The sequence below is a fragment of the Mustelus asterias genome, chromosome 9, assembly GCF_964213995.1.
Source record: "Mustelus asterias chromosome 9, sMusAst1.hap1.1, whole genome shotgun sequence".
Classification (NCBI taxonomy): Eukaryota; Metazoa; Chordata; class Chondrichthyes; order Carcharhiniformes; family Triakidae; genus Mustelus; species Mustelus asterias.
This window is the reverse complement of record NC_135809.1, coordinates 80,187,409-80,198,728: the sequence shown is the minus strand read 5'-3', so window position 1 is coordinate 80,198,728 and position 11,320 is coordinate 80,187,409. Positions and strand designations below refer to the sequence as shown.

Here is an 11,320-nt window from a genome sequence, read left to right as displayed (position 1 = left end):
GTAGGGAGTGCATAGGCCACCATATTGGGTAAGTACGAATGGCCATCCTTTACACATCCTGAAGCAGGCCTTAGGCTCTTTGTATATACATATAAAAGCTCAAACACCTCTGTTTGAAATCCCTCACCAATGTTCCTGCCTCCTGCGGCTACTGGCTGCACTCAGAGACACTCAACCCAGGATTGTTGATCCTCCTCACAATGCCCCCCTGATGTCTGGATGTTCCCAGCCCATTGCCTCTGAACCTGACTCTCAGGTAAAGCCCTCCTTACGTGGCCTTCTCACCCATACCTTGATCTGAACCTCAGTCTCAGCCTCCTGTCCTGATATTCAACCTTCCTCTGCCCCCTTTGGCTCCAACCCCCATCCAATCCCTCTCTCCCAGACTCCACTCCCTACCCTCAATCCAATCCCTCCCTCTCAGCCTCCACTCCCTACCCTCAATTCAATCCCTCCCTCTCAGCCTCCACTCCCTACTCTCAATCCAATCTCTCCCTCTCAGCCTCCATTCTGCATTATCACGCTCACTCCCTCCAGCTTCCAAACTCTCCACCCCCTCCCTCCAGCCTTTCACCCCTGGACTTTGCCCTGACTCTGGCCTCCATAGTATTTCAAGCATGTGGGAAACAGATGCCCCAATTGTGACCAAGATGGCAAATAATCATCAGAAATGATGTCAAAACCCCCCAATACTAGTTTAAATTGCCTGTGACCACGTATTTCCTCTTGCTGCTCCACCAGTGCTGTCCTGCCCCTTCTATTATGGGGCAACTCATCTCATGCAAGACAGCAAAGAATGTCAGTGAGTGTGTAAGCACTGTGTTCGGGTGATGTTTCCATTATAGCTGAACAGCTGGAGGGCAGGTGGAGGCAGTGAATTATTGGTGTGAGGCCACCATCGCTGGCATGTAGGTGAAGGTGAGCTGGAATATCTGGATGCCAGGCCTGAGTCCTGAATGCCAGGGAGGGATGGGAGTTTGGTGCATTGAGCAGTGAGAGAGGCTACCTCTCTGGTGGGCAGGAAATAAACGCTGTTGAAAGCTAATGATGTCAAAGGATATGAAATGCTTGAGGTTGGGCTGCATAGCCCTCCTTTCCCAATTTCCAATCTGAGCCCTCCACTTCCACCCTTGGGCTCATCTCCAAACCCTGATCTAATGTCTTCCACCAATTCCTTGGTCACCCCACCTCCTGACCCCCAATCAACTCGCATGATCCACGGCTCTCGTAATTCCAGCAATAATGTGAAGAAGATGCATTCACTGACCTTGACTACCCAGGCTAGATCATTGGACTTCTTGTGGTGCTGCTGCCAACTCCTCGGCCCTGGACACTGACATTAGATCTTCCTGGCTGCCAGGTCCGACCTCTTCTTGAGGGTGGTTCTTGAGGGTCTCTTGGCCCATTGTGGCACCATGGCGTCTCTTCTCCTGTTCAGCTGCACTGCCAATGCCTTTGGCACAACAATCTCAAAATGGTCACCACTGGGGACGAGGTCAAGAAAGCGCCAAAACCCACAATGCCGTTAGGGAGGGAATTCCAGGATTTTGACCCAGCGACTGCGAAGGAACGGCGATATATTTCCAAGTCAGGATGGCGAGTGGCTTGGAGGGGAACTTGCAGGTGGTGGTGTTCCCATGTATCTGCTGCCCTTGTCCTTCTAGATGGAAGTGGTTGTGGTTTGGAAGGTGCCATCTAAGGATCTTTGGTGAATTGCTGCAGTGCAGGTTGTAGATAGTAGAGACTGCTGCTACTGAGTGCCGGTAGTGGAGGGATTGAACGTTTGTTGATGTGGTGCCAATCAAGCAGGCTGCTTTGTCTTGGATGGTGTCAAGCTTGTTGAGTTTTGTTGGAGCTGCACCCATCCAGGCAAGTGGGGGGTATTCCATCACACTCCTGACTTGTGCCTTGTAGATGGCGGATAGGCTTTGGGGAGTCAGGAGGTGAGTTACTCGCTGCAGTATTCCTGGCCTCTGACCTGCTCTTGCAGCCACTGTGTTTATGTGGTGAGTCCAGTTGAGTTTCTGGTCAATGGTAACATCAAGGATGTTTGACAGTGGGGGATTCAGTGATGGTGACACCATTGAGTGTCAAGAGACGGTGGTTTAAGTGTCTCTTATTGGTGATAGTCATTGCCTGGCATTTGTGTGGTGCAAATGGATATTGTCCAGGTCTTGTTGCATTTGAACATGAGCTGCTTCAGTATCTGAGGAGTCACGGATGGTGCTGAACATTGTGCAATCAGCGAACATCCCCGCTTCCGACCTTATGATGGAGGGAAGGTCATTGATGACGCAGCTGAAGATTGTTGGGCCGAGGACACTATCCTGAGGGATTCCTGCAAAGATGTCCTGGAGCTGAGATGACTGACCCTCCACAACCACAACCATTTTCCTATGTACCAGGTATGACTCCAACCAGCGGAGAGTTTGCCCCCTGATACCCATTGATTCCAGTTTCGCTAGGGCTCCTTGGTGCCACACTCGATCGAATGCTGCCTTGATGTCAAGGGCTGTCACTCTCGCCTCACCTCTGGAATTCAGCTCTTTTGTCCATATTTGAACCAAGGCTGTAATGAGGTCAGGAGCTGAGTGACCCTGGCGAAACACAAACTGGGAGTCACTGAGCAGGTTATTGCTGAGCAGGTGCTGCTTGATAGCACTGTTCATGACCCCCTTCCATCACTTTACTAATGACCGAGAGTAGACTGATTGGGCGGTAATTGGCCAGGTTGGATTTGTCCTGCTTTTTGCTAGGACATCCCTGGGCAATTTTCCACATTGTTGGGTAGATACCAGTGTTGTAACTGAACTGGAAGAGCTTGGCGAGGGGCACGGCAAGTTCTGGAGCACAAATCTTCAGTACTATTGCCGGAATGTTATCAGGGCCCATCTATCTATCACTTGCTGTTTTTGTCGTTTGGAATGTAAGTAGTCCTGTTTGGTAGCTTCACCAGGTTGACACCTCAGTTTTAGGTATGCCTGGTGCTGCTCCTGGCATGCCCTCCTGCATTCTCCATTGAACCAGGATTGATCCCCTGGCTTGATGGTAATGGTTGAGTGGGGCCATGAGACTACAGATTATGGTTGAGTTAAATTCTGCTGCTGTTGATGGCCCACAGTGCCTCATGGATGCCCATGATTGTATTATCATCAGGTTTGTGATAATTATGATAAAGGGAAAGGAACAATCAAGTGTGAAAGAGTTGACTGGAGAAGGCTTATTTAAGAGAGTTTGAACGGATCAGGCCCAGGTAGTTGCTAGATCAGTTCGAAGTCTGTCCCAATTAGCACAGTGATAGTGCCACACAACATGATGGAGGTTATTCTCAAAGTGAAGATGGGACTTCGTCTCCACAAGGACTGTGCGGTGGTCACTCTTTGCTGCTATACGACAGCGTAATCAGAGCCAATCATCTCCAAGCTTTTGGAATGTGCACAAGAGTGACATCTGGGCCAGGATTCTCTCAGCCTGCTGCACTGCTCGAGTAATGCAGCAGGCTGGGAGACATCACCGGCAGCCATTTCACAATCGGGGCTGGCCACGGAGTGGGGGGGACATGAGGGCTGGCATGGGAGGTCCGCGAGGCCAGCGATCAAGGGGGTGGAGAGGGGGAGGAGGGTTGGAAGGCCAGCGATCGGGGTGGGGGGGTTGTGAGCCAGGCGAGCGATCGAGAAGGCCAACAATCAGGAGGCCAGCAATGGCAGACCGCTGCGCATGCGCCGATCTCCGCGCTCAGTGCTATGCTGCTGGCCTCTCGAGTGGGAATAGACCCTGCCCCTTAGTTTCCAGAGTGAATCCCGCTGAGGCACTCTGCAACGCAGAGTATCAGAGATTCGCTCTGGTAAGTACGCTAAAAAAACCGGCGGGAATTACTTCCATTTTCCCGCACGTTGGGAACTTAGATGTTTTTGGGAGAATCCCGGTCCTGAACTCTGTTGAACAAAGCACCCCCTTGATTTAACATTTTAAATGTTTTAGAACAGATATATAATGGATTGATTCTAAATGCTGCCCCACAGACTTTCATTTTACACCTGTTTCAATATGAAGGTGCTAACTTTCCTCTTTGACCACAAAATGGAACAAATGTAGTTGCATGTGGCCAGCTAATAGGATTGCTGGGACATATGGGTGGGATTTACGGCCTCGCTCAGGCGAGACTGGAAATTCCTCCCCGAGTCCAACAGAGATTTCTGTTGTCGGACCCTCGCCCACACCAATTCCGTGGCAGATGAGGTGGTAGAGTTCCGGCCTTGGGGTGGGATTCTCCAGCCGCGCTCGCCCCAAAACCGGAGAATCCCGCCTGAGGTCGATGGACCTTTGTGTGGTTGCCCCCCACCCTCCTCCCCCACGCCCCCCGCGCCTGCTATGATTCCAGTGACGGGCGGGACAGGAGAACTCCCCCCGACGGTTCCCAAATGTACATGTCTGAGGCTATGATGAGCTGTAGTGACAAAACTAAAGAATTAACTTTCTCAATTGCAGCAAGTAACATTGCAGCAATCTTTCTATGCAACTTTCCCATAAGATGCAGCCTGTCTTTAAACAGCGCAGGCTGCTTATACCACATGGGCTGCAAACAATTCTCTCGAGGCCCTCTGCTCTGCACGGACTCCACCGACATTCAGGAGCAGACTGCGTTACTGGAGATGGATCATTCCAGTGAAGTGGATGTTTGAGTCTAACAAATCGCCCGTCTGAACGAGAGCAAGCACATTGCGAATCAGAATGCACTTGTCCGAAAATTGAAGCAATCCAGTTTCTAGCCCCATGTGTTTAAATGTCCACCCAGCATCCACCCTTAGGGAGCAGAACTGGGAAGGGGGGAGGGTGATGGGGAAGGGGTACATGCAACAACAGACAGAGTCTGAAAGTAGACACTGAATTACTAGAAACAGCAGAGAAAGAAGAAGATACAAAGGCCTGCAGTGGGTTGAGGGCAGCAGGAATTGGAATATCTATAAATGGTGGAGTTGCAGTTTTGCTCCCAGCATGCTGTTTATTGGAGAGACATGTTTAATTGGTGAAATGGAGACCAAGACGCTGGGTTCTAAATTCAGACATTAAGTGTGCGGTTATCTCTCTGATAGCCATGGCAAAGAAACACGATGCGCTCATTAAACTTAATTAAACAGGATCCTCGTCATTCTTGTTCTGTATTATAGAGCAATTAGTGGCTTCATTAAGAGGTTAAGAGGAATACAGAGCACTGCGAGGGGCATTGCATTCGATCCCTCCAGTTTGCCATGCCCCAGTACTCTTATAAACAACAAGAACAGCCTGACTTCCAACTAAACCTGAGTACGTCAGTGTCTGGGGGGAGTGCACTCGGAATGGAGCAGCTGACTGCAATGTACTGAGAGGATAATGAGTACAATAGGACATCAGTCCAACATGGTGAAACCCTGGGAACATACTGAGAGGGAGAATCAGTGCAGATTACTGAAGCATCTGGCTAATCAACCGCAATAAACCTTCATTAAGACAACACATCACTAACGCAGAACAAAAGGTTTCTACCTTGACAGATAACAGCAAATGTGATCCAATGTCCAAACCAGTAAGCTTAAACATTGCTCGCAAAGCAGCAGAGAAGGAAACCTGATTTTAAATAATACGTTACATAACTCATCTGAAAAATATCCCATCAGAATTGGGAACCCAGTGGTGTAAAACTGGATTACAGCAAAACTTAGAGAGTGGTGTGAGGATAAGTGTGAGAGTGCGCTGAGTGTGAGGGGGATTGTGAGGGACTGCGCTGTGTGTGAGGGGGATTGTGAGGGAGTGCGCTGTGTGTGAGGGGGATTGTGAGGGAGTGCGCTGAGTGTGAGGGGGATTGTGAGGGACTGCGCTGTGTGTGAGGGGGATTGTGAGGGAGTGCGCTGAGTGTGAGGGGGATTGTGAGGGAGTGTGCTGTGTGTGAGGGGGATTCTGAGGGAGTGCGCTGTGTGTGAGGGGGATTCTGAGGGACTGCGCTGTGTGTGAGGGGGATTGTGAGGGAGTGCGCTGTGTGTGAGGGGGAGTCTGAGGGAGTGCGCTGTGTGTGAGGGGGAGTCTGAGGGAGTGCGCTGTGTGTGAGGGGGAGTCTGAGGGACTGCGCTGTGTGTGAGGGGGATTGTGAGGGAGTGAGCTGTGTGTGAGGGCGATTCTGAGGGAATGCACCATGTGTGAGGGGGATTATGAGGGAGTGAGCTGTGTGTGAGGGGGAGTCTGAGGGAGTGCGCTGTGTGTGAGGGGGATTGTGAGGGAGTGCGCTGTGTGTGAGGGGGATTGTGAGGGAGTGCGCTGTGTGTGAGGGGGATTATGAGGGAGTGCGCTGTGTGTGAGGGGGATTGTGAGGGAGTGCGCTGTGTGTGAGGCGGATTGTGAGGGAGTGCGCTGTGTGTGAGGGGGATTGTGAGGGAGTGCGCTGTGTGTGAGGGGGAGTCTGAGGGAGTGCGCTGTGTGTGAGGGGAATTGTGAGGGAGTGTGCTGTGTGTGAGGGGGATTCTGAGGGAGTGCGCTGTGTGTGAGGGGGATTCTGAGGGACTGCGCTGTGTGTGAGGGGGATTGTGAGGGAGTGCGCTGTGTGTGAGGGGGAGTCTGAGGGAGTGCGCTGTGTGTGAGGGGGAGTCTGAGGGAGTGCGCTGTGTGTGAGGGGGATTCTGAGGGACTGCGCTGTGTGTGAGGGGGATTGTGAGGGAGTGCGCTGTGTGTGAGGGGGAGTCTGAGGGAGTGCGCTGTGTGTGAGGGGGAGTCTGAGGGAGTGCGCTGTGTGTGAGGGGGAGTCTGAGGGACTGCGCTGTGTGTGAGGGGGATTGTGAGGGAGTGTGCTGTGTGTGAGGGCGATTCTGAGGGAATGCACCATGTGTGAGGGGGATTATGAGGGAGTGAGCTGTGTGTGAGGGGGAGTCTGAGGGAGTGCGCTGTGTGTGAGGGGGATTGTGAGGGAGTGCGCTGTGTGTGAGGGGGATTGTGAGGGAGTGCGCTGTGTGTGAGGGGGATTATGAGGGAGTGCGCTGTGTGTGAGGGGGATTGTGAGGGAGTGCGCTGTGTGTGAGGGGGATTGTGAGGGAGTGCGCTGTGTGTGAGGGGGATTGTGAGGGAGTGCGCTGTGTGTGAGGGGGATTGTGAGGGAATGCACTGTGTGTGAGGGGGATAGTGAAGGAGTGAGCTGAGTGTGAGGGGGATTCTTAGGGAATGCGCTGTGCGTGAGGGGAATTGTGAGGGAGTGCGCCATGCGTGAGGGGGATAGTGAGGGAGTGCGTCGTGTGAGAGGGGGATAGTGAGGGAGTGCGCTGTGTGTGAGGGCGATTGTGAGGGAGTGAGCTGTGTGTGAGGAAGATTCTGAGAGAATGCGCTGTGCGTGAGGGGGATTGTGAGGGAGTGCGCTGTGTGTGAGGGGGATAGTGAGGGAGTGCACTGTGTGTGAGGGGGATAGTGAGGGAGTGCGCCGTGCGTGAGGGGGATTGTGAGGGAGTGCGCTGTGTGAGGGGGATTGTGAGGGAGTGCGCTGTGTGTGAGGGGGATTGTGAGGGAGTGCGCCGTGTGTGAGAGGGATAATGAGGGAGTGCGCCGTGCGTGAGGTGGATAGTGAGGGAGTGTGCCGTGCGTGAGGTGGATAGTGAGGGAGTGCGCCGTGCGTGTCTCACTCGGTGAGGGCAGTTAAGAATACAACTCGTTGATGGAGGGTTTGAGACAAATGCAGTCCAACCCTGATAAATGTTTTCTTCCTTGAAGAATATTTGTGAACCAATCGAGCTTTTATTGACAGTTCATCGATTGCAGCTTTTTATTTTCTGAATTTTTTATTAAAAAACTGAATTAAAGCTCTTGAGCCACGGTGATTGGTTTTGAGGACACACATTTACAATTACTAACTCAATAACATAACAGCATGGCTGATGCGCATCAATTGGACACGAGGCACGAAGCTTCGGTAACAGAAGGCTTTTATTGTCTAACAATGGAACTTAATAGAACGTTAACACACTATCCCAGACTGACGAGGTCCCGCCCGAGCAGGGGGTCTTATACCTCTCCCAGGAGGCGGAGCCCGACTGGGATGTGCCACAACAGTAACAACCACAGGTGTATCAATCCCACCCTAGCCCAACAACAACATTAGAACAATCCCACAGTGGGAACCAACGATGGTTCACCACAATGGCCTTTATTCCTGTGGTCCAACTAACATTGACGAATGATTGGTTTCTCTGCAGTCCAATTTCCTCAAAGTTTACCCAGACAAAAAGTTGCCGTTTGAGAGATTCCAACATCTCCTTCCTGATAAAATCCTCAGCAGAAGCCCCGTCTGAGAAGACAGTTTTTCTCAGAACATGCCTGATACTCGCGAGATGTCTCAGAGTCAGCGTGGGCTGTGATTAAAACGAGTGACTAAAACATCCAGGATGTTCCATGCCCGTCCGACACGCACACTACTCCCTCAGGAAGGAGACCTCGATGCCCTATGTTGTGCTCCACAAGCGGATGAAATTATTATTTGTTCGTTCTTTCCCACAAAATGAAATTGTAGGTACGATTGTGATTTCAGAAAATCACAAGAGGAGGCTGCTTGGCAGCTCATGTGCGTGTCAGCTCTCTGAGAAAGCTGCCAATTAGTCCCATGCTGTTTCTTCCGAGCTCTGCAAATTTCCCCTTTATAAAGGTGCACCCAATTTCATTTTGAAAATTCCTTTTGAGTCAAGTGTCCGCTCTTGGACATTGTTGAGGGATCCTGTGTACGTCTTGCTTCACTTATGCAAAGACTTCATTTTAAGATATTTCTGCCGATGCAATTACATTTAAATGCTGAGCTCAAAAAACTCCAAAGATGTGCGGGTTAGGTTGATTGGCCAGGTTAAAAATTGCCCCTTAGAGTCCTGGGATGCGTAGGTTAGAGGGATTAGCGGGTAAATATGTGGGGTGGGATTGTGGTCGGTGCAGACTCGATGGGCCGAATGGCCTCCTTCTGCACTGTAGGGTTTCTATGATTTCTATGATCTATGACTTATCTTGACTACATTTTAAAACTCAGAATGCATGCTGGGTTAGCTAGAAATTGACTGCATTTTTGACAGTTCAATGCAAGCAAAAACAGGCTTTTCATAAGTCAAACAAAGTGTTCCATAAACAACATCTGCAAGGCCTGTGTCTCCAAGTTAGAAACAGCGGGGGCGATACTCCCATTCCAACCCGTTAATTTTTTGCTGGGTTGAGTTGGGAGTCGCCGTATGTGCCGATTCACAGGATTCGTGCATGTGTTCCCGACGCACGCACATCTCCCATTGCCAGTGAGCAGGTGCAGTCGGGACAACGCTGGAAACCAAGTAAGTGATCTTAATCTATTTTTAATGTTATTTAAAACATTAACTCTTTAAATGTTTAAAACATTAACATGGACTGAATTTTCCTGGCCCCATAGCACCTCCCACCTCACCAGTACAAATTCACACCGGCAGGGTTTAGAGTAGCTCCCCATGTTTGGAGTGAAGGGGAGGGGCAATTGGGGCCCCCACAGGAGGTTGGGCAGCGGGGGGGGGTGCCCCCTGGGCATGGGCACCCTGGCAGTGCCAGCCTGTGCCCCCTGACACTGCCCAAGGGGCAAAGTGTCCATGCCCAAGGGGCACCTTGGCACTGCCCACCTGGCATTGGGAAGTGCCAAGGGGACGGGGCTTAGGGGGCGATTGGTGGGGGTGGGGGGTCCCGCTGCCGCCACTCTGCATGGGGATCAATCGGGACTGGAAGGAGGGCAGCGATCGGGACAGGCTGGGGGGGTGGTCAGCTGGGAGGGGGTCTGCCTCCCGTGGTGGGGGTCTGCCTCCTGGTGGAGTCTGCCTCCCGTGGGGGGGTCTGCCTCCCTTGGGGGGGGGGGGTGGTCTGCTGGGGTGGGAGGGGTGAGGGGATTGTCACTGCTGAGGGGGTGGTGCTGGAGATCGAGGTGCTCTGGGACGGGGGGGCTGGCCCGGGAATGCTTGTGGGGGCCGACGGGCCATGGGGGGTGGGGGGGACAGCACTGCGGGGGCCCCGGGCTGGCCAGCGATTGAGCTGGCCAGCAAACGGGAGGCTGACAGTTTAGGGCCACTGCGCATGTGCAGAAGCCCGGAACTGTCAGATTCTGGCGTGAATAAGACCCACCCTCTAGCCTTTAATGATATTCACCATTGTGACCTCTGGAGTGCCCAGAGTGTGGGAGATTCAGGTCTGAACTCCCACTGAAAAAACCAATGTGAATTACAACATTTTTCCCGCCAATTCAGCACTTAGAATCTTTTTGGGAGAATCGCCCCCAGCATGTGCAAAACTATTTCAATAACAAAGATAATGAATTATATATATTGTAGTTTCATCTCTGCAGTTCAGTTCAGCTTTGTTTTTGAGCAGTACAGGGGGCTGGCAGAAAAAGCCAATCTCTCTCTCCAGCTTTTCTCTTGCTTTTCATTTTTGTAACGATTTAATTTTAAGTTCTGTTCAATAAAATGAATTCATTTAAACTCCGAACCAGAGCTGTCTTTGTCCAGTCAAAGAGATGAATGGACCCTACAGACATCTTTATGATATATCGGTGAATTAAAAGTAAGTCAAAGGCATTTTATATTAAAGACATCTTTCTGTTTGCAAGTGGAAACTATTATTCGGTGGGCGGTCAAGTTGTGAGCAGAATGAGGGGGGGTGGATGTTGCACAGATCAGCCAATGATGAATTCCTAGTGTTTCGAACTTATGGTGATTCCATGACTGAGAATAATAAAAGATCTCCAAAGTATTTGATAATGATTGAAGTTAATATTGGACAAGTGTGTCAGCCTTACACTTACCTTTAAAAATCCAATGTTCCAACTTATTTGATTTTCCCCAGAATGTGCATCTTGATAATGCTTCCTCTCAGCACACTTTGGTTAGTCTCTAATCGACTAATTTAGGAACATATTAAACATCAATGAAGGACATTTTTGACTTTGGGAAACGGTATGAAAAGGGAAAATATTAATGCAGCCTCCTGCTATACTCCTGTCCTGAGAAGTCTCTTTACAAAGCTGAAATTATCCACAATAAAACTGGAAGAATATCAAACTGTGGTCCAGCTGATGTGAAGAATGATGCTTGTTCCAGGAAAATTACACATCCTGTGGTAAACCACTGTTAGCTTATTACCTGTATATGTGACATGCCTGGACATATCCCTGCCGGCCCTACCCGAGACTCCTCCCCTCCCTGGTCCAGGTATAAAGGTGACTGCTCCCCACCCCCTGCCTCAGTCTGGACCAGTTCATCAGCACGGGTGTGCTCCAAGTCTTTTGCTAATAAAAGCCTATTTGTTCTTGCATACAAACTAGTCT

General features: G+C 50.7%; 1 protein-coding gene across 1 annotated transcript in view; it reads right to left on the bottom strand.

The window, feature by feature from the left end:
• Positions 1–1,339: 1,339 nt before the first annotated feature.
• The window catches only part of creb3l1 (cAMP responsive element binding protein 3-like 1), a 106,249-nt gene continuing 96,268 nt past the window's right edge, over positions 1,340–11,320 (bottom strand). Inside the window, exons 3-5 of the mRNA XM_078221369.1 lie at positions 8,226–8,296; positions 4,648–4,700; positions 1,340–1,484 (exon numbers count right to left, since the gene is read on the bottom strand). Coding sequence (XP_078077495.1) covers positions 1,340–1,484; positions 4,648–4,700; positions 8,226–8,296 — 269 coding nt within the window. The remainder of the gene's footprint in view (positions 1,485–4,647; positions 4,701–8,225; positions 8,297–11,320) is intronic.